General features: G+C 39.9%; 2 protein-coding genes across 2 annotated transcripts; both read left to right on the forward strand.

Moving 5' to 3' along the window:
• LOC107603072 (poly [ADP-ribose] polymerase 1-like) lies at positions 1-26,358 on the forward strand. The gene is made up of 24 exons (XM_016295769.1): positions 1-16; positions 318-441; positions 1,340-1,502; positions 1,636-1,751; positions 1,835-2,049; positions 2,318-2,340; positions 3,050-3,165; positions 3,249-3,463; positions 6,641-6,729; positions 13,408-13,548; positions 13,803-14,045; positions 14,625-14,690; positions 14,803-14,935; positions 15,277-15,472; positions 15,761-15,889; positions 16,008-16,091; positions 16,202-16,324; positions 16,405-16,533; positions 16,623-16,721; positions 16,870-17,022; positions 17,481-17,608; positions 19,038-19,099; positions 25,691-25,805; positions 25,957-26,358. The coding sequence occupies exons 1-24, from the start codon at positions 6-8 to the stop codon at positions 26,036-26,038; spliced, it is 2,955 nt and encodes a 984-aa protein (XP_016151255.1). The 5' UTR covers positions 1-5; the 3' UTR covers positions 26,039-26,358.
• Positions 2,757-3,640, forward strand: LOC107603099 (poly [ADP-ribose] polymerase 1-like). Its single transcript, XM_016295809.1, has 3 exons — positions 2,757-2,916; positions 3,050-3,165; positions 3,249-3,640. Exons 1-3 carry the CDS (start codon positions 2,760-2,762, stop codon positions 3,465-3,467), a joined length of 492 nt encoding a protein of 163 aa, XP_016151295.1. The 5' UTR covers positions 2,757-2,759; the 3' UTR covers positions 3,468-3,640.
• Positions 26,359-26,364: the final 6 nt, after the last annotated feature.

The following is a 26,364-nucleotide window of genomic DNA, read 5'->3' on the forward strand; positions in this document are numbered from 1 at the left end:
CTTGGATGCCCTGGGGGTAAGCAGATAAACATCAACGTATCATTTTTGGGGTGAACTATCCCTTTAAGGTTATAAAACTACACTCTGGAACACGGTTACAGTTACACTCTGAAAGGACGTGTAGCTCTGAGTTCGATTACCTCCGCCTGCGCATATTCTCTACTCTAGAGGAATGTAGACTCGATTAGTTTGGGCTGGTATTCTGCGCGGCTGCTTCTGCACGCGGGCTGAGTGCTGTTACTCATTGCATTGTAGTTGTTGGCTTTTCTGACCACTATTAAATTGAAAACGTATGCTTTTGACTTTTATATACGGAGAATGGCTGATTCACAGGATGACAAACTCTACAAAGCCGAATACGCAAAAAGTGGTCGCGCCTCTTGCAAGAAATGCAAAGAAAACATTGCTAAAGACTCGCTGAGAATGGCCATTATGGTGCAGGTGAGGAATTATGTGCAACTTTGATTCAGTAATACTGAAAGAATAGCAGATGTATTTTTGGTTATGCATGCTCTTAAATGCATAACGTTAGTGTAATCAATGCGATTGCATATACACATATGTATGAATGTGCCTCAGGCCCAGGAGGAGTTTAAATGGTTCGCAGTCATAGAATGAAAGGAATCAGCAGTAATTTCCCATGGCCATACGTTTACACTGGCATTTAGTGATGCTTTGGGCAACATTAGCAAGAAATATATGTAAAAAGATGCTGTTTTTTGCTTTTGGTTTTGGGGAGTGGGGAAAGCAAAACAAAAACAAAGCTGTGTTGTTGCAATGCATTGCTAATACAATAGAACCAATGTGTTTAAAATGGCCAAATCATGTCTATTTTTAATTAGAATTCTATGCACACTGACTTATTAAACTCAATGTTTACGTTTGGTTGTGATAGACTACCGTAACACCATTGAAAAGCAAGAGTGCTTTAAAATACACAAAATAAGTTAAGACAAGATCTGTTTTACTGTAAATTCTCAGCTATTATGGGACCAAAAATTACTATTTTTATGACTGCAGTGATGTGTTTTTTTTTACATGCTTTCAGTTTCACTTTGCAGGCTTTTTATTCATTGTTGCATGTTATTTGTGCTATATCTAGTTTGATGTTTTTTTATCTAGCTGGATTTTACTCATCTGGCACCTGTCTGTCTTTCACAGTCTCCCATGTTTGATGGCAAAGTGCCTCACTGGCACCATTTTTCCTGCTTTTACATGCTTTCAGTTTCACTTTGCAGGCTTTTTATTCATTGTTGCATGTTATTTGTGCTATATCTAGTTTGATGTTTTTTTTATCTAGCTGGATTTTACTCATCTGGCACCTGTCTGTCTTTCACAGTCTCCCATGTTTGATGGCAAAGTGCCTCACTGGCACCATTTTTCCTGCTTTTGGCTCCGGGCTGCAGTACAGTCACCCTCTGACATATCTGGATTTATTGACCTCCGCTGGGGTGATCAGGAAAAAGTGAAGAAAGCCATTGAGAGCGGAGATGCTACCGGAGGTGATTTGTTAATATTCCTTGTTTTGACCTAATCACTGATTTTGCTTTGTTGAGTTTGCCATATGGGCTGCAAAGCAGTTAGGCTTAAGTCACTAAGTCTTAAATCAACTCCTTAATCCTCATTGCATTGCAGGGAAAGGAGAGCAGAAGGGAGCAGCTAAAGGGGAGAAGATCCTGAATGACTTTGCAGTGGAGTACGCCAAATCCAACAGAAGCACCTGCAAGGGGTGTGATCAAAAAATCGAAAAGGTACATATTCCATTATCTTTTGTTAAAGAAAGTATGCTTTTTGAACACGGGAAGTTAATCTGTTCTTCCCTGCTGGTGTTCAGGACCACATACGAGTGTCAAAGAAGACAGTGGACCCAGAGAAACCTCAGCTTGGTCTAATAGATCGCTGGTACCACACTGGCTGCTTTGTGAGCCGCCGTGAGGAGCTATTGTTTAAACCAGAGTACAGTGCCGCCCAGCTCAAAGGTTTCGCAGCTCTACGAGATGAAGACAAAGAGGAGCTGAAGAAAAGGCTTCCTGCAGTGAAGAATGAAGGGTGAGCTTTTGATTTCTTATTTAGGTTGCTGTCATGAATCAAACTATATAAGCACCGCTTTAGGATGCTTTTTGCTGCTTTATTTAGATTTACCAAAAAAAATCTGCATAACTATTTATTTAAACTGGACAGGTTTGTGTAGCAATTTCTGCTTGAAAGATTTTATGGATCTGTCGTACATTTCAAAACATGAGCAAGTAGTGTCAAGTGTTAACAAGTTTGTGGTAATTATAAAATGTGATAAAACAAATTTACTCTCACAACATAGGATAACCACACGGAAATTGTACTGTTTGTGGGCGGGCAAGTAGAGCCATAAAAGAATAAGATTTGATTTCCTGAAGACTCGTTTAGGCCAGTGTTTCCCAACCTTTTTTTAGTCGCGGCTAGGCCTGTCGCGATAATTAAATAACCATCTAATCGCGATTATTTGATCTAACCGCGATTATTGTGCCTTTTATACGAGACAAGTGGGAGTCATACACCAAAAGAAACAGAAGAGCACCAGTTTGCTTTTCATGCACTGTATAGCCTATACAGGGCTCCAGACTCATTCTTCCCACTGGTCGCTCTTTTGCAACTAACTTTCTCTTTGCTCTACAACATGGGATTATTCAATGCATGCTGATTATGTGCTATATCTAGTTTGATGTTTTTTTATCTAGCTGGATTTTACTCATCTGGCACCTGTCTGTCTTTCACAGTCTCCCATGTTTGATGGCAAAGTGCCTCACTGGCACCATTTTTCCTGCTTTTGGCTCCGGGCTGCAGTACAGTCACCCTCTGACATATCTGGATTTATTGACCTCCGCTGGGGTGATCAGGAAAAAGTGAAGAAAGCCATTGAGAGCGGAGATGCTACCGGAGGTGATTTGTTAATATTCCTTGTTTTGACCTAATCACTGATTTTGCTTTGTTGAGTTTGCCATATGGGCTGCAAAGCAGTTAGGCTTAAGTCACTAAGTCTTAAATCAACTCCTTAATCCTCATTGCATTGCAGGGAAAGGAGAGCAGAAGGGAGCAGCTAAAGGGGAGAAGATCCTGAATGACTTTGCAGTGGAGTACGCCAAATCCAACAGAAGCACCTGCAAGGGGTGTGATCAAAAAATCGAAAAGGTACATATTCCATTATCTTTTGTTAAAGAAAGTATGCTTTTTGAACACGGGAAGTTAATCTGTTCTTCCCTGCTGGTGTTCAGGACCACATACGAGTGTCAAAGAAGACAGTGGACCCAGAGAAACCTCAGCTTGGTCTAATAGATCGCTGGTACCACACTGGCTGCTTTGTGAGCCGCCGTGAGGAGCTATTGTTTAAACCAGAGTACAGTGCCGCCCAGCTCAAAGGTTTCGCAGCTCTACGAGATGAAGACAAAGAGGAGCTGAAGAAAAGGCTTCCTGCAGTGAAGAATGAAGGGTGAGCTTTTGATTTCTTATTTAGGTTGCTGTCATGAATCAAACTATATAAGCACCGCTTTAGGATGCTTTTTGCTGCTTTATTTAGATTTACCAAAAAAAATCTGCATAACTATTTATTTAAACTGGACAGGTTTGTGTAGCAATTTCTGCTTGAAAGATTTTATGGATCTGTCGTACATTTCAAAACATGAGCAAGTAGTGTCAAGTGTTAACAAGTTTGTGGTAATTATAAAATGTGATAAAACAAATTTACTCTCACAACATAGGATAACCACACGGAAATTGTACTGTTTGTGGGCGGGCAAGTAGAGCCATAAAAGAATAAGATTTGATTTCCTGAAGACTCGTTTAGGCCAGTGTTTCCCAACCTTTTTTTAGTCGCGGCTAGGCCTGTCGCGATAATTAAATAACCATCTAATCGCGATTATTTGATCTAACCGCGATTATTGTGCCTTTTATACGAGACAAGTGGGAGTCATACACCAAAAGAAACAGAAGAGCACCAGTTTGCTTTTCATGCACTGTATAGCCTATACAGGGCTCCAGACTCATTCTTCCCACTGGTCGCTCTTTTGCAACTAACTTTCTCTTTGCTCTACAACATGGGATTATTCAATGCATGCTGATTAACTTTTATCATAGTTCTTTATCATCTTTTCCTCAATATGCGTGTCATTTTTGCTGCACGCTCCTTCCGCTCGTGCTGACGCGGCGAGTATACTATCTAAGCTATGTTTTGTTATGCTTTCATTTTCGTTAGCCGTTTGATGTTTCTCATATGCAACAGAAATTGCAGCGCTTATGAGTTCACCAATGCAGTGGTCGCGCCAGTACAACCGCACACAAAAATTTAGTCGCACAGGCAGAAAAAATGGTCGCAGTCTGGAGCCCTGCTATATCATTTGAAGCCATTCCATATCTTAATGTGAGCGACAGAATTTAGGCTTACAGAAACTCATCTTCCTTCTGCTGCAGCTGTCAGTCATTCTCCGCTCAGCTTTCAAACAGCACGTCACGGTCAGTTATGACAGTCAGCATAAAACTCTCTCTACAAGATGATATATTCCCATTATAATACTTTAAATTTAAGGAAGGAAGGAATTAGGGATGCACCGATATGAAAATTTTGGCCGATACCGATAACCGATTATTCTTTATTTTTGAAAGCCGATAACCGATATGTTGGCCGATAAATCTATATCCAAATTGTTATATACTTTCTGAGAGCCTGATTACAAAAAAGGTCTCATCATTAAAAGCCACATCCCAAACACTTCAACATAAGCAGCCTGTAGGCTTTTATACATATGTAAACATTTAATTACCATTATAACTAGCTATCTCACAAATTTTGTGTTTTCTGTCAAATCTCATTCTGTGTTTTCTTTACTTTACAGTGGGGTAATTTTGGTGCAGTAGCTCGAGATTCAATTCATTTAATGAATTGAATAAAAAATGACAAGTAAGCAGTCAGTAATAAAATAAGAACAAATAAAGAAATTAATAATGATAGCACAAATAAAAAATAACGACGGGCCTTCGAATTAAATAAATTGCTTTTTAGTTTTTCAGGTAGGTCTAACAGTAGGGTTAAGATATATTTAACTTATATTTTTTTTTACCAATTATCCAAATAATGTTTAGTCCTAGAAAGCTATTATTATCAGCACCCGTGAGCATAACATAGCGGTTAGCAGATCAATGAATGAGACGGCAGCGTTACCAGAGTTGCCCATACACCACACCTTGTTACAACACAGTAGGGCTATTGCAGACAGAAACAATACTGTACTACATCCATGTTTCTTTTCGGCTCAATTTTTGAGTGGACTTTGCTGTTCCGATTCACATGAACGGTATACGAGTGGAGCGACTGAGCGGAGCGCACATGCATAGAGCGGGATAATACGCAGAGCGTCACACCACGTGAAAGTGAAACCTGAGCGGTGAACTAATTTTCTGCAGCCGAAATTTCGGTGCATCTCTAATTATTGGCGACATCAGAAAGGGATATTATATAATAAATGCTTTTTTGAACATTTTAGCAATTAAAAAATATTTTAAAAAATTAGTTTTTACATGGCACCCCTGCTCTCGACAGACGGCACCCCGGTTGGGAAACACTGGTTTAGGCGATTGCGAGCCGACTCTTTTTTTTTTTTTTTTATAGACAATACCTTTACTTATCGTGCACTGTCGGCTTCACAGATTTGCAGATCATTTATGTTCACATACAGCTACATGACACACTGCATGAAAGATAATATTCGAAAAGGCATAACAGGGGCACTTTAAATAAATATATGCACTCCATGTTTCAGAGTGAAATGAGGCACTGTGTTCTTTTGCATGCACGTGATTGAGTATTTTCAGTGTTTCAGAGTGGCTCATCTCTGGATGTATTGTGAGTTTGGGTCACTTAAAACGTTTATTTGGGTACACAACATGCACCAAACTTTTTCCCAAATTTATAATGAGAACTGTAGTGCTTATAAACTAGGTATTGTCAACAAAATAATTTTTTAAAGGCTCCCTATGGTTTTCAGCGAAAAAAGATTTGATTTGTAATGTTTGAAAATTAGTAAATTAATACTGCCATAGATATTACTATTACACTTTTGCTGTTGAACTTTAAAATAAAAATGATTATATTATTTTTCTTAAATACTCTATTCTTTTATTTTACTGTGAAATATATAAAACTGGAAGTTTCCAATGAAGTTCCAATCCTGCAGTGGTTAAAACAATGATGTATTTGTTTGATACACATGGTTGTAGCCTATTTGAATTTGGCAATAGTAATAATCATAATAAAAATTATTATATTTATTGTTATAACATTGATATATAATCACAGAATTTTGGGCAAAATAGTGCAGCCCTATCAACAAGCACAGCAGACCTGAAGCTTTTTTATTTTATTTTTTTTTTCAGAAAAATCACAATTAGATTTCCCCCCCCCCAAATCCTATATCCATAGTCTTAAGTCGTAATTAAAAATAGTATTTTCTCTCTCAAATTTAAGAATGTTTTTTCAGAAACATAAAGCACATTCAAAATACAGGTCTGGTTTTGCACATTAAACCATCTTAGAATTATGTTTTCAATCCCATTAAGATTCTTTTCAGTTTTATCTTTGGGACTAGACTAAGTGTTATTGTTCAGGATCTTTGAGTGTTATTGCCTCCTCCATCGTCATGCTGTTCATCGCCATCACCGATGCCCCTGCAGCACAGGAAGATTGCCTTGAACGCATTTCTGAAGGTTTTCATCTTGTAGGCATAGAGGAAAGGGTTAACAGCTGAGTTTGCATGGGAGAGAATGATAGCCGTTAGTAACAGCGGTAGAGGCACATGACATGACGGACACAGCAGCAGGAAGCAGTTGATGATATGTAGCGGAATCCAGCAGGACGTGAAAAGGAAGAGGACCAGGAAGAGTGAAGTGGCCATCTTCATCTCTTTCTTCATCTTTGTTGTTCCCTCCGTGTTGGCCGCGCCACCCCGCTCTGCCGCGATCCTCCTCATCTGACGTTTGACCGTGACGAAGATCTGCGCGTAGATGAGGAACATCACCACCAGCGGGGTCAGAACACAGGCGAAGAAGTTGAAGTAGACCATGTAGGTCATATCCACCACCAAGACGAAGAAACAGTAGCCAGACTCGGGCGGAGGCTTGTGCCAACCCATCAACGGCACCAGACCAATCAGGAAGGCCAGCGTCCAAGTGAAACACAAGACCAGCACTGCGTTGCGAGGTGTCATGAGTCGGTGGTACTGGAAGGGCATGAAGATGGCAATATAACGCTCAATGGCAACCGCCAGCAGGCTAAAAATGGAGCTCTGGGTTAACATGATGAGTACAGATAACATTAGCAAACACAGATACAGATTGTGCCGTGGAATGCCCAGGTCTGTCATGATGGCGCAAGGGATCGCCAGTGAACCCACGCAGATATCTGCCACCGCTAATGACACCAGAAAGTAGTTAGTAACTGTTTGGAGCTTCCGGTTTAGTCCCACTGCAACACAAACTAGCAGGTTACCCACAGTGGAGAGGAGGGCTATGACGAGCTCGGCTATCATGTAAGGCAGGTTTATGGATGCTAGGATGCTTGGCACTGCTGTTGATGTAGTAGTAGTAGTGGTGGTGGCTTGGGTTAGTTTACCTTGTTTAAGCGTCGACATGGTGGATGTGGCGAAGTGCAAAAAGGTGTTATTTTCATAAGAGGTGAAATTCATGAAAGTCGTGTTGGTGTAGAGTAGAGTCGGCAGGAATGTGAAGTTGGCAATAGGCTGGTTCATTTTGACCTAGAAAGAAAAACGAGAATTGAAAATCGGATATTAAGCTTTAATGATTTGTCTGTTCACTTCTAATGTGCCTTTAATTTTCACTGTCTGAAATAATGGCTTCCAATGTTAACGTAATCAAGTAATAAAAAACATTAGTTAAAAGCATACAGGTTATCTGATTATCACTTCAATTTCCATTTACTAACTGATACGTTGACTTACATTAATATATGTAACAATAATGGTATTAATATAATTCTGTTTTTATTAAAATTGTAATAATATACAGCATTAATGTAACATTAATATTGTGAAATATTACCATTTAAAATAACTTTTTAAAATATTAAAAAATGTGTGACATGATCTTTCAGAAATCATTCTAATATGCTGATTGTGATTTTCTTGTTATCAATTTTGAAAACCGTGCTGCTTAATATTTTTGTGGAAACATTTTTTCAAGAGTCTTTGATGATTTTCAAAAGAACAGCGATTATTTGTAATACAGTCTTTTGAAATAGTAAAAATATCTTAATAGATCAATTTAAAGCATCCTTGCTGAATAAAAGTATTAATGTTTAAAAAGTGTTAATTTAAACAAATACACAAGTATAACAAATAAATAAAGTAGTTTAAAAAATGGTGAATATCATAAAATTATGAAACCTCTATATAAAAAGTAAATATGAATGTACCTACCAAGTCTCTGTCGTTTGTTTCGTATATTATTGCCTTGAGATGTCACTTGTCGCTTGATGTTGTTTGCCTATGTTCTGCCAATGCATTTGACTTCTTTGGATCTACTTGGAGAAGTACTTGCATCCATTAGCAAAAAATGCCACATTTATATTCATTTATTTTCTCTCTCCCCATGTCGCTTTTCACCCGTAGCTGTGATATGGGCTTTTATAAGCCTTTCATTCTAATGGGAAGAATGGTCTTGTTTGTGTTTTTCCCGCTATGGGTCATCGATTTGACCTCTGGTGCCCATTATCGTCACCCAAATGGGCGTTAATTGCATTCTGGAGGGGAAATAGGCGCAGCAGTGATGTTGAGATCTGCTTAAGTGTCTGTCATGAGGTGGTTAATTAATGATCGGCAGTATGATGGCTGCCGGATAGAGGATCCTGTCCAGACATGACTGTGACTCAGGAGACTGATAATCTTCTAATGAGGTCCACTGATAGAAGAGCCTCTGGGTTATAACACACACTCATGGGTGACCAGAGTCTCTCTGTAGGATTAACTCAAATCCACAAGGTGGAAAGGTTTTCACCATTCAGATCAGGTGATAAGATCTTGGATCATGGATCAGGATTTGTTTTTTCACGTTTATAGTGCTCCTTTTTATTTGATGTAAAGGCATAATATAAAATCAGTTGTTCATTATTATGTCCGGCTGTACATTGTACATCTATGTATGTACACCTGATCACTCTGAAAGGGTTTATATGATAACTGTACATTTAACCTGCTTATTACATAACTACTTACAAATACAGACACAACTATTTCGGTGTTATTTTAGTATAATTTATATAATATTAAAGACAGTATTTATTATTGTTTAAAAAAAATATTAGTTAGCATTCACTTATATTTGTGGTTTTCATTTTAATTTTAGTTTAGTTAATTGTCTTGTTTTTTTATCTTTCTAGTTCGCTTTTTCAGTTAGTTGGCAAGCATTTCTAATTAATATTTTTAGGTGGAAATAGTTAATCTAATATTAGTATTTTATTTTATTCAAGCTTTATTTGAATAAATGTAAAGAGATTTGTAATAGCTTTTGTTAACAAAAACAATGCTGTGTAGGTTATTAGTTGCCTGGGTAAGGTATACCGTTTAGCAACATGATACAGAAGAAATAACAAGTGAATGTCACAACTGACCAGAAAAATTAGAATTGAAATAATTAGGTTTTTATAAAGCATATTTAAGTAATGTCTTTAGGATATAAATGCAATACATTGTGTTTTCATAAAGTGTTTTATGCTCATGCGTTTGGTTGTCTTTGTTTAAAAAAAAAAAAGCGTGCGCGCGCTTAAACGAATGGTAAAACTAATGGCATTATTTACTGTCTTTACATTTGTTTTGAAAGCTGAAGCTCGCGATTATGGTAAGGGGCGTTACATTTCTGACGAGTGCTTGCGGTGTTCGGCCAATCACAATGCACTGGGTCAGCTGGCCAATCAGAGCAGACTGCGCTTGTCGGGAGGAGGGACTTTGTAGAAAACGAAGCGTTTGAGAGAGACGGGGCATAGAGGACCTACAATAATGTACAGTATTTTAAAAATAATGGGTTGTTTGAACATTAAAGCATGTCAACATATTCTGTTACACCAAATACACAAAATAATGATCTTTAAAAAAAGTATCATATGACCCCTTTAAGGAAAATTTGTCTTGTCTCCTGAGGCCACAGGAGGACGCAATGAGCAAAATAATTGCACATTTAAATTTTCTATAAAAAAACGTGCATTACATCTAAACTAACTCATAAAAATCAAATATAATTTTGTAAACTGCATAAACAATTATGAACAAAACAGCATCATGTATTTATGCATTGTTTAATCCAAAGAGCCGAAGTGCCATTCACACAGATTGCCTTTAAAAACATATGAGACGCAGTGAAGAGGAATAAACCTCCACAAATTCGTGACGTGTTTTCTAAAAGTTTAAACCGTTTTAACTTTGCATGGCTTTCTATACATCTCTTGTGTTAGACGCGAGTGCAGCAGTCATATTTGTCCGTCTAAAAAATCTTCTAAGCATTGAGCTTCTATATTTCTCTAATATTTAGAATTAATAACGCAGCAGCGGCACGTCTCGTGGGCTAGAGTAGACTAACAAAACATTAAAATGCAACAATGTCACTAGCCTACATCATCACCGCATCTCGCGTGCCACTTATGACACTCCCTGACATACACCTAACATTCAAATGCAAATGTTTATTTTAAATTCGACTAATATGCATTCTTTATTCACAATCTCTTCATCACAGGCAGGCACAGCACTCAATTCAGCATGTGTTCGTGTGTGCTGTCTGCGTCACTCGCCTAAGCACATGCCTATATCGTTGCTCCATATCGAAATTTTTTTCTATCGTTATCGAAGAAGGTGTACCGCCGATAAATATCGATACCGTTTTATCGCCCAGGCCTAGTGGATATCCACGCAAATAACGAAAACTTCAGATCTACACAGAATTACTGAATTTAAGAAAACACCACGTTTATTTTGTTATTTAGTTAGAATTCAGTACAAAAATATTTGTCATTAGATATTGCATATTTTATATATATATATATATATATATATATATATATATATATATATATTTTATATATGTGTGTGTGTGTGTGTGTGTGTGTGTGTGTGTGTGTGTGTGTGTGAGGCGCAAGAAAAAATATGGGAAGTGCCTCTATATATATATATATATATATATATATATTTTAGGGGTGTAACGGTACACAAACAGGACAGCTCGGTACATACCTCGGTTGTGACGTCACGGTTCGGTATGGTTTTGGTACAGCAGGAGGAAAAATACATATTTTTTTTAATTAAACAATTGCTTACTGAACAAATTGTTTTTTTCTTTAAATAAATTCAATTACAATTAATTTTCTTGGGGATAAAAATCTTCATCAGCTTCTCCTCTAAACTATAGGGAGCCCTTTTACATTACTGTAAGGTAACAATGAACAACAGAGCCCAAAATTCAATTACTATTTATTTTTAACTGTAATCAACACTCAAATTAAAAATGTGTATGCAAACATGTACATTGGACATATTGCAGTTTTTAAATTAACTTCTAAATTATACAATTTCTATTTGTTGTTGAAATATAATCATTTTCAGAGTGGCTGTCATAACTTGTTTCATAAAAGATTTATTTAAACATACAATAAATAATTAAGACATCATTAACAGGTAAAGGAAAATATAATGAAGTATACTTTGTCGTGTTGCGTCGCACCGCATCCAGTGTAGACAGCATCACCGATTATAATGGGTTCTATTGTATTTTGTCGCGCCACTTGCGTCCGGTGTAGACACCCAGTTAGGAAATGTGATGTGACCGATGTGATAAGCATGAGTTCTGGGCCGCGGCGCGGCCGGTATAAACACCAGCATTTGCCAAGTTCGGTAATCGGTAAAAATTTTGAAGCGCTAAATATTTTTTCACAAAAAAATTATTGTATGGAAACCTGGCTGTTGGCTGATTGAGTGGCTGCGATCAGTTCCAGTGCGCCGCAGACACATGCCGTGATGCGCAGATCAGCTCTAACACCCCCGAACCTGCTGTTAAAAATGAACCATCCATTCATCATATCATCATGCTAAGAATTAGAATCATTGTGATGTGATGATCAAATATAGGTGCCAGTGGGTGGCGGGCGGATAATTTGAAGCAGCGGACTTGGGTGAAATTTGAGCTCACCCGCGCATCTCTACACTACACTGACCTGGGTCACCAGTAGCAAACAATGGAGCGTGCTCTGCTGGACAAACGAAGTAATTACACCATTTAGAAGCATTTAATCTGTGTTATATGCTCTGTAAAAAAAAAATCATATCGGCGGCATATTTGCAGATACCTATATATCTGCGACAGGCTCATATCGGCAAAACGATATATCGGTCGGGCTTTAGTTTTAATGAAGTCTTTCCACAATTGAAACACATTGAGCAATTACATCAGGCATGATTTGTTTATTCATGTATATTTCGCCTGAAAACTAGTAATAAAGATGAAGGGATGATCGCGCTCCTCACTGCCGTTAGAACTGAGGCTTCTATACAGCGATCTGTCTCGCCACAGCAAAGTGCGCCAAAACGGCATGTATTGTCTGAATTTCCAGAAAAAATGGAATGAATTGTTTGGTACACATGCGTACCGAACCTGAAAGACCTGTACTGAACATTTTCGGTACGAAAAAGTGTACCGTTACACCCCTAATATATATGTATGTATATATATATATATATATGTGTATATATATATATACAGTATATGTATAATTTTACTTTTATATACATTTTCATTTTAGTTTGTTAGGAAATCTATTTTATTTTTTTAAATATTTTGATTCAGCTTTAGTAGGTTTAGTTTAATTTGAGTGATTTTATTATTTTCTCATAGTTGCTAAAGAGCATTTCTCATTTTCTTTTAAGTTTCTAATATATATTTATATTGTATTTCAGCTATATTCTAATTAACAATATTAGAAAATAGTTCAAAATGTTAATTTTAGCTTTAGTACAACAGCAAAAACAATAATAGCACATTTTATTTTGTTTTATTTACTTGTAAAATGTAAGTTGTAGACACTGGCGAGGCTACCATGGCTTTTTATTCATTGTAGTAAATTACTTGCACTTGCACAAAACACTCAAGGCAAGGCAAGTTTATTTGTATAGCACATTTCATACACACTTCTCAGGCAGAGACAAATTTTTATTTGCGTCTTGATGTTTACATTCAGAATTTTTTGTGTTATGTCCCAAAATTCATATTAAAATGGCTGATCTCTGATAAAAACTGATCATATGGAAAGCAAGTTAAGCGGGTACTATTATGTTAGGCTCTTTCAATTTTTATGAGCGTAAAATTTGTTTTTCTCAATGTATCATCTAGATAAGCCTCTGACAGGACTGAAGCTGCTTGCTGTGGGAAAGCTTAGTAAGAACAAAGATGAGCTGAAAAATGCAGTGGAAGAACTGGGAGGAAAAATCACAGGCTCTGCCAACAAAGCTGCTCTCTGCCTCAGTAACAAGAGTGAGTGATGTTCTGTAACTCTTTTCAAAACCCTTGTGAGCTGCCTTGCTGTCAAAGTAGACAGATTGCTGACTGACTAAAATAAGTTATGCTCAGTATGATATAAAATGAGGTGTGTGTGTTAACTTGGTGTCTTGTTTGTACTTGACAACTAATAAATTTGTCTCTTCTGGTTTGTCGCCAGCTTGTTAATTTGTTGGCGTGTGTCGCTTCGAAATTCATTAATAACTTGCTCTGTTCCTTTTGTGTCTCAGAGGAGATTGAAAAAACGAGTAAGAAGATGGAGGAGGTGAGGGATGCAGGTGTGCGTGTGGTGGCAGAGGGCTTCCTCACTGACATCAAGGAGTCTGGCAAGGCCCTCCAGGAGCTCATCTCCCTGCATGCCATCTCACCCTGGGGTGCTGAAGTTAAAGTCGAGTCCCAGGCTGCAGCCCCGGCCTCCAAATCCACTGGCGCTCATTCCTCAAAGAGTACCGGCAGAGTCAAAGAGGAAGAAGGTTAGAAAGATGCATTTTAATTTTCCAGCAAAACTTCTTATAAAGAAAGATTTAAAAATGTAACTCCTGTATGCACATGCACCAGATTACATTTTTAGATATTTATGTTTTACCGGCAGTGAAACAAAATCTGGAAGTGATTTTGAGCAGGATTTGTTTGGGTGAAACATGCTAGGCTGTGATATGATTAAAATTATAATGGCATATTAATATATGTATTATTTTAAAAAAAATGAAGTATATAATAAAATCAAATTATACACATTTTATTTATTATTTATATATAAATATTTAATCAACATAAAATATATAGTGTGTGTGTGTGTGTGTGTGTGTGTGTGTGTGTGTGTGTGTGTGTGTGTGTGTGTGTGTGTGTATACATATAATCCACTGTCTTAAAGAAATAAGATGTTTTTTATTCAAAGTTGTTGTAGTTTTGCTCTAGGATTGTTAGAAGCATTTTCAGATCCCATTTCTATACATTCTCAAATGCACTGACATGATTTTTCATTTGTACATTTTAAAAGACAGTGTTATACACTCTTGCTGAATAATAATGCTGTTTTCCTACTCTGGCAGGTGGAAGCAAATCAAAGAAAATGAAACTGACAGTAAAAGGAGGGGCAGCAGTTGATCCAGAGTCAGGTGAGACTGAGTCTTTTTTCCATAACACTTTGAGATAAGAGTTAATCTTATATCTGGATATGTTTGATATATATTGTTTGTGCAATGCCTTAAACATGATTTGATTGCTCAGGTCTGGAAAACTGTGCTCATGTACTGGATCAGAATGGGAAGAGTTACAGTGCCACACTGGGTCTCGTGGACATCGTCAGAGGGACGAACTCATACTACAAACTACAGCTTTTGGAGGATGATGTTAAGAAACAGTGAGCCTCACCCATTTTTGTGATTCATTTGGATTCCTGTTACAAAAATATAATTTTACTTGTCCATCAATAGACAGCTTATTTAATTGCACAACATAAGTAATCCATAGTAATTTCATACTGTATATACAGGTTTCTTAGGTGTAATGGTAAGTAGGCTACTTTACAAGCAGCATTTTAACCAGTACCTGCGTCAAAATGTTTCTCATGAGGTATTTCTCCTATGGAAGTGTGAATATAGGGTACTGCAAACTTAAGTACAATTGTTATATAAGTAATACCTTATAATTATTTGACCAGACAGGTCACTTGTCTTGAGCATGCTTGTGTTGATTTTTCAGATACTGGGTGTTTAGGTCATGGGGTCGAGTCGGCACCACCATTGGGGGAAACAAACTGGACAAGTTTTATGATAAGAACTCTGCTATGGACAATTTCTGCAGTGTGTATGAGGAAAAGACTGGGAATGCCTGGGCCTCCAGCAACTTCACAAAATACCCCAATAAGTTTTATCCTCTAGAGATTGACTACGGACAGGTAAGAACTGGAACAACATCTAGCCAAAGCACTATTAGATATATAAGAGTGTGATTTTAAAAAGCATTGCTAGAATTGTGCATACATCCGTTAACATGAATTAGAGGCTGTCAGAAAGGCCCTTACTGTCAAAGACAATAAATAATCTCACTTTGGAAGTGTGCCGATGCTCACGTATGGCCCCCCTTGATAGAGAGCCTACAATGTAAACACAGTGTTATAGTATTAAACAAGTTGTTTCTAATCTAAATAAAACAGTTATGGAGCTTTGTGCATATATTTACCCAGGATGAGGAGGCTGTGAAGAAGTTAACTGCAAGCGCAGGCACCAAGTCCAAGCTGGACAAACCCATCCAAGACCTTATACGATTGATATTTGATGTTGAGAGCATGAAGAAAGCCATGGTTGAGTTTGAGGTGTGTTCACGTCCTCCCTTTTTAAAATTTTTTTAAGAAAATAGTAAAATAGCACTAAAACTGTTAATATTTGTTGTGGTCGTATATGTGATGATAACTTGTGTAATTTCTCCTACAGATCGACTTGCAGAAGATGCCTTTAGGAAAACTGAGTAAGAGACAGATCCAGAGTGCCTATTCCCTCCTGAGTGAGGTCCAACAGGTTGGTTCTGAAAGCTGGATCTCAACCGCATATATGTATTAAAAGCCTGGTTCTTCCCATTTCGGTCTCCTTTATCCTAACTTCATGTTTGCTTTCATTAATTTCTGTAGGCTGTAGCAGATAGCGCTGCAGAAGCACTGATCTTAGATCTGTCCAATCGCTTCTACACACTGATACCTCATGACTTCGGCATGAAGAAACCACCATTGTTGAATAACATGGATTACATACAGGTACGACTTGGGCAACCATCTAAAGATTGTCCGGCAACGTTGTGGTGGTTGTACTAAATTCTGTTGCATATCCATTATAGCAAAAGGTGCAGATGCTGGACAACCTGTTGGACATTGAGGTGGCCTACAGTCTGTTACGGGGAGGAGTGGAGGACAATAAGAAAGATCCCATTGACATTAACTATGAGAAACTCAAAACCAAAATTGAGGTAAAATGTGTTTCACTGGAAGAGCTATTCTTCACTGTTACCATGATGTGGTCATGTTGTAGTGATTGGTACTGATTTTGTGTTTCTAGGTGGTTGACAAGTCATCAAGTGAGGCTCAGCTTATCCAACAATATGTGAAAAACACACACGCTGCTACTCACAACACCTATACACTGGATGTCGAGGAGGTGAGGTTCACTCTATAAAGCCTGCTGTATGTTTAAAAAAAAAAAAAAAAATTAGAATTTTCAGTCTTTACAGAGTTCACTAGTGCATTAAATACAGCTGTAAAATAACAAGCTTTTATCTCTGACTACTGCGTTTTTGTATTGTTAGATCTTTAAGATCGACAGGGAGGGTGAGTACCAGTGTTTCCATCCTTTCAAAGAATTACACAACCGGCAGCTGTTGTGGCACGGCTCCCGCACCACCAACTATGCAGGTATCCTGTCTCAGGGTTTGCGTATCGCTCCTCCTGAAGCTCCAGTGGTAAGTTTCTGCATCCTCCATTTCCATTGGCTGCTTCTCTCTGAAAAAAATGAGTATGCAAAAAAAACAACTGTATTAGAATAGTTTCTTTCTTAAAGGGGTCATGAAATGGAGAATCAGAATGTTCTTGATATTTGCACATATAAGAAGTTTCAGAATTCAAAACTCAAACTCCCCAATTTAAAATATGAATATCTTTAAACTCCCCAGCCTAAAATATGAATTCTTCTTTTCTACCCTTCTGAAATGGCTGTTTATTTTTAATGGCATGCCTGAGCGACTGAAAAATGTTGTGTGAATTATTCTAAACATGCTGCTGGTTTTGCAAAACATGTTTTATTAAAAGATGCAGCAGTGCCGAACATTTAGAATGTTAAAATATTTAGAATGTTGCAATACTAGTGTACTCTAATCATATGTATTCTGTTTATGTGATTTTTTTATTTTTTTTAATACAGACAGGTTACATGTTTGGCAAAGGTGTTTACTTTGCTGACATGGTGTCAAAGAGTGCAAACTACTGCCACACATCCCAGGCTGATCCTGTTGGCCTCATTCTGTTAGGAGAGGTTGCCCTTGGAAACATGTAAGAGATGCTCTTTTTGTCCTAGTTTCGAGATGATTACAGTTTACTTAAAGATGCAGCAGTGCCGAACATTTAGAATGTTAAAATATTTAGAATGTTGCAATACTAGTGTACTCTAATCGTATGTATTCTGTTTATGTGATTTTTTTTTTAATACAGACAGGTTACATGTTTGGCAAAGGTGTTTACTTTGCTGACATGGTGTCAAAGAGTGCAAACTACTGCCACACATCCCAGGCTGATCCTGTTGGCCTCATTCTGTTAGGAGAGGTTGCCCTTGGAAACATGTAAGAGATGCTCTTTTTGTCCTAGTTGTACGATGACTACATTTTAACAAGTTAATATGCTAGAGTACAAACGTTTGGAGTCAGTAAGATTTTTCTTTTTAAAGATGTCTCTTATGCTCACCAATGCTGCATTTCTTTAATCAAAATACACTAAAAACAGTAATATTGTAAAATATTATTACAATTTAAAATAACCGTTTTCTATTTTAACATTGTAAAATGTCATTTATTCCTGTGACGGCAAAGCTGAATTTTCTGTATTTCCAGAATTTCCTTCATTCTAATGAAATCATTCTAATATGCTAATTTGGTGCTCAAGAAACATTTCTTATTATTATCAATGTTGAAAACCGTTCTGCTGCGTAATGTAAACATTTATATTAAAAGCTACACTATACGAAATACCGTATTGGCCCGAATATAAGACAACCCTGATTATAAGACAACCCCCCTTTTTCCAGATGTACCTTTTGGAAAAAGGCTTTTTAAAAAACAAATCTTGTTTTTTCTCAGTAAAACATTTTGTCTTCAGTTATTTTCATATTGCATATTTTTCCTATTTTAATTTATTGATTGATACTGATTAAATGTACCAACAATCACATTTAAAAAATATACACTTTTTGATATACCATTTAAAAAAAAAAAACGGTAGCCCATCTGAATTAGGACATTTAGGCTATCCATCTAATAGTAGCCTACCAAAATCTTATTAACAGTAGAAGTTAAATCTTACTGTAGTCTTCAAATCTGGGTACTGTCTTAGGGAGTTTGGTCCCATCAGGCTAACGTGACCTATTGATGTGGGTGTATTATTGACATGTCAAAGTCTAGACCCTGAATATAAGACGACCGCGTTTTTTCAGATGTATTTCCAAGAAAAAAAATATCGTCTTATATTTGGGTCAATACGGTAAGTCTAATATGTTTACATTATAAATGTCGTTACGGTTACTTTGATCTATTTAATGCATTATTGCTCAATAAAATATTATTTCTTTAAAAAAAATTTACTGACCCCAAACCTTTGAACAGTAGTGTATGTCAACGATTGGAAATTAGGAAGGCAAAGTATGTTTACTTTTTTGATTCATTGTTGTCTACTCTAAAGATCTGATTGTGATTTTTGTTCTACTCTAAAGGCATGAATTGAAGAAGGCCTCACACATTACGAAATTACCAAAGGGTAAACACAGTGTAAAAGGTAAGATGGCTCTACATTCAAGTCATCTTTATTTATATAGCACTTTATACAATACAGATTGTCAAAGGAGCTTTACAGTCAAACAGGACAAACGTGTGCTGATAATGTAAGAGAACAATAGAAAACAGTCAGTTTTTCAGTTCATTGTTGATTCAGTGATGTCATCATCCCAGCTCAGTTCAGTTCTCTTCAAATAGCCAGAAAGAGATTTTTTTTAGTTAAGCTGCTGTTTAAAATGTCCTAAACTCAAGAAGTCCAGAAGTATGTTCTTTTTCTAACTTCGCTCTGTGTTTCACTATGGGAATCGCTTTGGGCATGACCAACTGTGGAAGCTCCAATGACATAACGTCTGTCTTTGACAGACAGGTTGACCTGTGACCAGACTCCGCCCCACCTATATCAGTCAGGTTGACCCCTGCCGAAGTCATTCGCGCTTTCTTCCCGTGGGAGACTGCAGCTAGCTCTCTCAGCACATCCTGACTTTGCTGATTTTCGCTTAACTGTTCAACAGGCGGGCAGTCATTGGAATCTGTCACCGAATGCGAGGTCAGTGGACTGGATTGTGTTGAGTGACATTATTAACAATTAGAATAGTGTCCGCATCAAGGCGAGCTATTCTATTGGCCTATTGCGTATTAAATTATTGCAGTATGCAACGTCAAGTCAACTAGGCTTTACGCGACGTGTTAAGGCAAGCTTTCAGAAGGTTTAATTACCTTGGTTTAATTCCAACAGGCTAATGTGTTGTGACGAGTCTGAGGTTTACATCACTTCTCAGCCATGTCGACGGCAATTACCCCCGCCAAATAGAATGAGTCGAAGATCAGGTAGGTTGCATCCCTCCCGTGTCCATCCTCATGTGGAGCTACCGTCCCGGGCAGGGACCCTCACCCCATGTGCATCGTGTGTATGGGCCCAAAGCACTCTCAAACGTCACTGGCGGATCCACAGACATGCGCTCACTGTGCGTCATTGCTGGTGAAAATCCTGAAAAGGAGGCTGAGAGTGGCGGTGGCTAACAAGCAGGACCCAAGTCTGTTTGGGCCTAGCTTGGCCCACGGCCAAAGATGCCGAAGGAGCTGAAAGGGACCTTTATGATGGAAAAAGGTTGCCTCTTGCTCAGCCTGCAGCTCAACTTAATTCCAACAGGCTAACGTGTTGTGACGAGTCTGAGGTTTACATCACTTCTCAGCCATGTCGACGGCAATTACCCCCGCCAAATAGAATGAGTCGAAGATCAGGTAGGTTGCATCCCTCCCGTGTCCATCCTCATGTGGAGCTACCGTCCCGGGCAGGGACCCTCACCCCATGTGCATCGTGTGTATGGGCCAAAGCACTCTCAAACGTCACTGGCGGATCCACAGACATGCGCTCACTGTGCGTCATTGCTGGTGAAAATCCTGAAAAGGAGGCTGAGAGTGGCGGTGGCTAACAAGCAGGACCCAAGTCTGTTTGGGCCTAGCTTGGCCCACGGCCAAAGATGCCGAAGGAGCTGAAAGGGACCTTTATGATGGAAAAAGGTTGCCTCTTGCTCAGCCTGCAGCTCAACTCCTGCCTGCCGTGCCTGCTCGCATTAAGGAAATGTCCCGTTACTGGTCTAGCCCCTTTAAGAGCAAGCTCCCTATCAAGGGGCATTCCATGTTGGAGATTCATGGGATGGGGGAGCTGGGGTTGGCGGTAGCTGGGTTACCCCCAGCAGTAGAGTCTTAAGTGGCCTATCACCTCCATCCGAATCAGCTCTCTATTTCTGCCTCCTCTCAGATTTCGCTGCCGAGAAAGATGGAACAGCTGACCGCGTCAATATATCAGAGGATGTATAAATACGCAGGGCAGTCCATGTGCTCGCTGAATGCGGTGACTTTACTATCAGTGTATCAAGAGGAGATTTTGGAGGAGATGGGGCGGCAGTTGGACTCAGGAGCACCGAACCCAGCACTCTGGGACAAAATTGCGGTTCAGGGCTGTAGCTGCGTGATGGGCTTGGCTGTGTCAGGTGAGAGAGCGTTATGGCTAAACCTGTCAGGCTTGGGCAACGCACAAAAATCAGAGGTAATGGATGCTGCTTACGACCTTACTAAGGGTTTGTTTGGCCCAGCCCTCGAGAAAATGAGGGAAACTAGCACCCTCAGGAAACAGGAGGATGAAGCATTTAACCTCTGTTTGCCGCATAAGCAAGCGCTGCGACCACCCTCTCAACCGCCACGACAGGGCTTCGGAGCAGCCGCTGCAACGAGAGGGAGACCATTGGGCGCTAGGGCTCAAAGATTTGGTCACGGCAGGCAGCAAGCTGGCCAGCGCTCATGACCGGATGGCTCTGGACCTTGGGGTAAGCATTCTTTCGCGGCCGTGGCAGCAATATGCAGGTATTCCCCGGCCCTTCTCTATCCGCCCGCAAACAGAAGAAGGTGGGAATACAGCCCTCTTGTTCGGAGTTCAGAAAGAGCCTGTTCAGTGAGCTCTCCTCAAAGTCAGAGAGACGAGGGAGCTCAGAGTCATGTTCAACAGCGTCACCAAGCACTCACTCTGTGTTTTCAAACACTTTTCAGTTTGGGGAAATAGAAAATTAAAAAATGCATCATCACATCCAAGCCACAGGCTGAGGCCGATATGCTCCCCGAGTTCAAGGAACATTTTGCACTAACGCAGCCAGGCAAGCAGCCGAAGGTGATATGTTCCAGAGACACAATGAACGCACGAAAATCCAAAGGTATGAGAAGCACTCCCCCAGTCTTAACGCTGGCGGGAGCGCTCGCTCCTTCAAAGGGAGCCAGTGCAGCGGCAGTGATGACGTCATCACTGTGCGACGTTGGCTGGGCGGAAGTGTACGGAGGACTTCTTTCTGCCCAGAGAACTTTTTGGCGCACATGCGCAGTTCATCTGTGGGTTTTGTCAACGATTTCACAAGGTTACAGACTTCAGTTTGCCATGAAACCACCTCAATTCAACAGGGTGATTGTGTCAGTGGCCAAGGGAGAATCTGCTCGTGTCCTGACAGCCGAAACCGAAACTCTTAAACAAACGGGCGATCAGAACGGTGCCCGAGGAGGAAAGCTGTCGGGGCTTTTATTCCCATTATTTTGTAATTCCAAAGAAAGGGGGCACAGCCCTTCGTCCAATCCTGGACCTTTGAAAATATTAGTTCAGAATATTAACACACAAAGCGCTTTGTCAGTCGATTCGTCCGAATGATTGGTTTGTGACAATCGATCTGTCAGACGCTTATTTTCAGATAGACATTTACCCCTCTCACAGGAAATTCCTCAGATTTGCATACTGAGGCACAGCATACGAGTTTCAAACCAATGGTTTTACCAAGTGTGTGGAAGCGGCCCTGTTCCCATTAAGGTACAAGGGAATAAGAATATTGTCGTACATAGACAATTATCTGATATACTCATCGTCAAGAAAGCAAGCAGTGAAAGACACAGAGATGGTGTTAAATCATCTCAGCAGCTTGGGGTTCAGAATCAAAATGATAAATGCCATTTGGAGCCCTCTCAACAAACAGAATATCTGGGGTTCAGCATAGACTCCCTCTCTTATCGAGTCACACTGACAGAGGGGAGATTTGCATCTTTCGCACAATGTATCGCCCGCTTTCAGATGGGGAAAGTGGTTCCATTCAGACTGTGCTTGGGTCTAATGGCTTCTGTGATTTCTGTAGTACATTTGGGACTGCTCAAAATGAGGGATTTTCAGCGCTGGATTGCGCAGTTATGTCTGTGCACTCTGCGGCATCTCAGCCGGCCGGTGAGAATTACTCATGCGTGCGTCAGAGCGCTCAGGAATTGGAAGAGTCCCACGATTCTCAGAACGGCGATTCCCTTGGAGGCAGTGCCATCGAGACACACTATGACGACGTACACGTCCTTAAAGGACTGGGGAGCGACTCTAATGGGCAGAGCTGTGAACGGCGTGTGGCCTCCGCAGCTGATGCACAAACACAAATTATTTAGAGTTGCTAGCAGTGTGGTTAGCACTTAAACATTTTCTGAGCTTCATCAAAGGGCAGCATGTGTTAGTGAAAACATACAATTCCACAGTGGTTGCTTACATTAATCGGCAGGGGGCATACGCTCCCTTCAACTGCATCAGTTGGTGAAGAGGCTGATCGTGTGGAGCGACACAAGGCTTTTATCCCTCAGGGCGACTAACGTTCCAGGGATTTTAAACAGGGGAGCAAATTTATTATCCAGGGGAAACCCCCTGTATGGGGAGTGGAGACTCCATCCCCAGGTGGTGAACCAGATTTGGCAGAGGTACAGACAGGCACATTTCCTCTTCTGAGCTTAATTTCCCCCACTCTAGCCAGAGTGAGGGAACGGGGTCTGTCATTAATACTGATAGCTCCACATTGGCCATCCAGACATTGGGTGGCCGAGATAGTTCAACTGCTGTCAGGCCAGCCGTGGAGGGATCTACTGTCTCAGGCAGGGGGGGAAATTTACTACCCTCACCCAGACAGGATAGCTCTCTGGGCTTGGCCCGTGAGAGGTGGAAATTGAATGCTGCAGGTCTGCTTTCATCAGTCATACTATTCAGAGTGCAAGAGCCTCCTCTACTCGCTCACATTATAGCAATAAATGGCGAGTCTTTGAAGGATGGTGTGAGTAGACTCATTGTGCCTTTTCAATGCTCGTGAGGGATATTTTATGCTTTCTTCAAGATCTTCTAGATAAGGGGAAGGCTTTCTTCACCATTAAGGTGTATTTAACCGCTATTTCAGCTTGTCATGTAGGTTTTAGAGAGAAATCAGCAGGCCAGCACCCCTTGATAAGTCGTTTTATGAAAGGGGCACGCCGTAAACGTCTGGCTTCCAGACAGATGGTTCCTTTATGGGATTTATCCATTGTCCTAGAAGCTCTTTCTCAACACCCTTTTGAGCCATTGGAGGGTATTGGGCTTAAGTTGCTCTCTCTTAAGTGCTGCTCATGGCTTTAGTAACAGCCAAGCGTAAGAGTGACTTACATGCTTTGTTAGTCTGTCTTGTTTGCAGTTCGCTCCAGGGCACACTAAGGCTTCCTTTCGCCCTAACCCGGGTTTTGTGCCCAAGGTAGTTGACTCAGCCTATAGGTGCCCATCTAGCTGAGCTGGAAGCTTTTGTTTTTACCCTCATCCGTTCTCTTCTCCGGGGGAGCAGAGATTGAATTCATTATGTCCAGTACGGGCTCTTCATATGTATGTGAAAAGAACAGCAGGTATTAGGACTCATGACCAGCTGTTTGTGTTGTGGGCTACTCCTCACAAAGGGAAGCCGTTGTCTCGTCAACGGCTGTCTCATTGGATCATAGAGGCTATATCTTTAGCCTATATTTGCAAGGGTCTTCAACCGCCTAAGGGCTTGAGAGCCCACTCCACTCTGGGGATGGCTACATCATGGGCCTTACTCAGGGGAGTTTCGGTTCAAAAAATTTTTTCTGCAGCAAGTTAGGCTATGCCGCATACTTTTGTGCGATTCTATAGACTGGACGTGTCTGAGCCATCCTTAGCACATGCAGTGCTGGTGCCAGTTTGTCTGTGCCCATTTAAGTGCTATGAGGATAGCAGTGGCATGGGTGCAATCCGGGAGTGGTCTATATTTCCCATAGTGAAACACCGAGCGAAGTTAGAAAAAGAACGATGGGTTATTTAAAGGCAAAAGGTAATTTTTCGCCACTGGATGGCGCATATTCAAAATAAACTAAAAGAGACAAAGGCGTAGTTTGATGACGCCGTGACTGAGTGTGGAATCATGGGAGTTGTCGTCTTCATCCCCACAGCCGATGCAATCTGACGGGACTCGGGCAGAAATCATGTTCATGGATGAGCTAATGATTTATTAACGTAGTAGAATGAAGCAGGGTGAGGCTGAAAGCCGTCGAAGCGAAACGAGGCCACTGAACGAGCGTGATACACGGCTCGAAAGCAGCGGAGCTTTTATTATGCCACAGTCGACCGCTTCCACTCCTCCCGGTCGTGCGTATGTGGGGTAAAGCAGCACTGTTTTGTCATACTAGATACATTTGAAAGTTCTGTTATAATGCTACTCTGTGCGGTCGTCACCGGTCTATTAAAACGCACAACATATTAAAGCATCTTTGGTGTTTCCATGTTTTCTACAAAACAAAACCGGAAATCGAGGGGTTATGACGTCATTGGCAGGCGACACAATGACACTATAGACACGCTCCGTGTCACTAGTTAAAATTGCTTATTTCTCTGGATTTAAACATTCTTCGAAACATTTGGGATAATGTAAGTACACAAGTCAGCAAAATATATAACACCGTTCTAGTGGTTTTTGGATATTTTAATAAAAAAAATCATATTGTGATTACATATTGTGCCTTTAATGTAAACCTGGGTTCTTTGATAACAGAGTGAAGTGTTTCACCAGCACTTCCCTCCTTGCACGGGTACGGGAAGAAATCTCTCTATAATGACTTTGGCAGGGGTCAAATACAGACGTGATGTCATTGGAGCATCCACAGTTTATCATGCCCAAAGCGATTCCCATAGTGAAACACCTGACTGTTATCAAAGAACCTGGGTTTACGTTAAGTAACCCATCGTTTCTGATAGAAACGTTTTTAACATGTCTTCTGTTTGAAGGTTTGGGAAGAACAGCTCCAGACCCAAGAGCTGCTGTATCTCTGAATGGAGTGGATGTTCCTCTGGGCAAAGGCATCAACACAAATATTGAAGACACAAGTCTGCTCTACAACGAGTATCCTTTTTGTTTTCTGCATCATTCATTTTCCTTCTTGCTGTTGTTTATCTCTTGTTGTAGGTAAATGTACATCTCAAATATATTTAGACAATTACACATTACACATCACTATCTTTCACAGTTTCCCTTGACTCTGACTTTCCTCCAGGTACATTGTGTATGATATTGCTCAGGTTAACCTAAAATACCTGCTAAAGATTCGCTTCAACTACCAGACCTCTCTGTGGTGAGACAGCGGATGAGATGTGGACAGGCTTTTGGAAGCCACTGAAGCCCACTGCTACAGCTTTAGCACCAAGACCAAGCAGCATATGGGTTGATAAACGATAAATCAGTTCTCTAGCGCTTCGACAGAACATTTCCTGTTGCTTTGTCTGTTAGTTTGGAGTAAGTTAAGTGGCTATATGTAAATTGTATCACTGCATTGTTGCAAATATTGCAGGCTTTGGTACATATTCACAGAAATGATTGGACTTATCTGTGGCGATTTTTCTTATAAGCTACCAACGATGATAGGTAGACAGTCTTCCATGTTTCATAGACTTTTTCTTTAATA

Source organism: Sinocyclocheilus grahami, unplaced genomic scaffold (assembly GCF_001515645.1).
Source record: "Sinocyclocheilus grahami isolate Dianchi unplaced genomic scaffold, SAMN03320097.WGS_v1.1 scaffold340.1, whole genome shotgun sequence".
Taxonomy (NCBI): Eukaryota; Metazoa; Chordata; class Actinopteri; order Cypriniformes; family Cyprinidae; genus Sinocyclocheilus; species Sinocyclocheilus grahami.

Excerpts from the sequence above, each read along its gene's own strand:
- LOC107603072 (XM_016295769.1), top strand. Across the intron at positions 1,752-1,834 it reads GTGATCAAAAAATCGAAAAG|GACCACATACGAGTGTCAAA; the intron begins GTACATATTCCA and ends GCTGGTGTTCAG. Across the intron at positions 25,806-25,956 it reads ACAAGTCTGCTCTACAACGA|GTACATTGTGTATGATATTG; the intron begins GTATCCTTTTTG and ends ACTTTCCTCCAG.
- LOC107603099 (XM_016295809.1), top strand. The coding sequence starts at position 2,760 with ATGTTTGATGGCAAAGTGCCTCACTGGCACCATTTTTCCTGCTTTTGG. Across the intron at positions 2,917-3,049 it reads GAGCGGAGATGCTACCGGAG|GGAAAGGAGAGCAGAAGGGA; the intron begins GTGATTTGTTAA and ends ATTGCATTGCAG. Across the intron at positions 3,166-3,248 it reads GTGATCAAAAAATCGAAAAG|GACCACATACGAGTGTCAAA; the intron begins GTACATATTCCA and ends GCTGGTGTTCAG.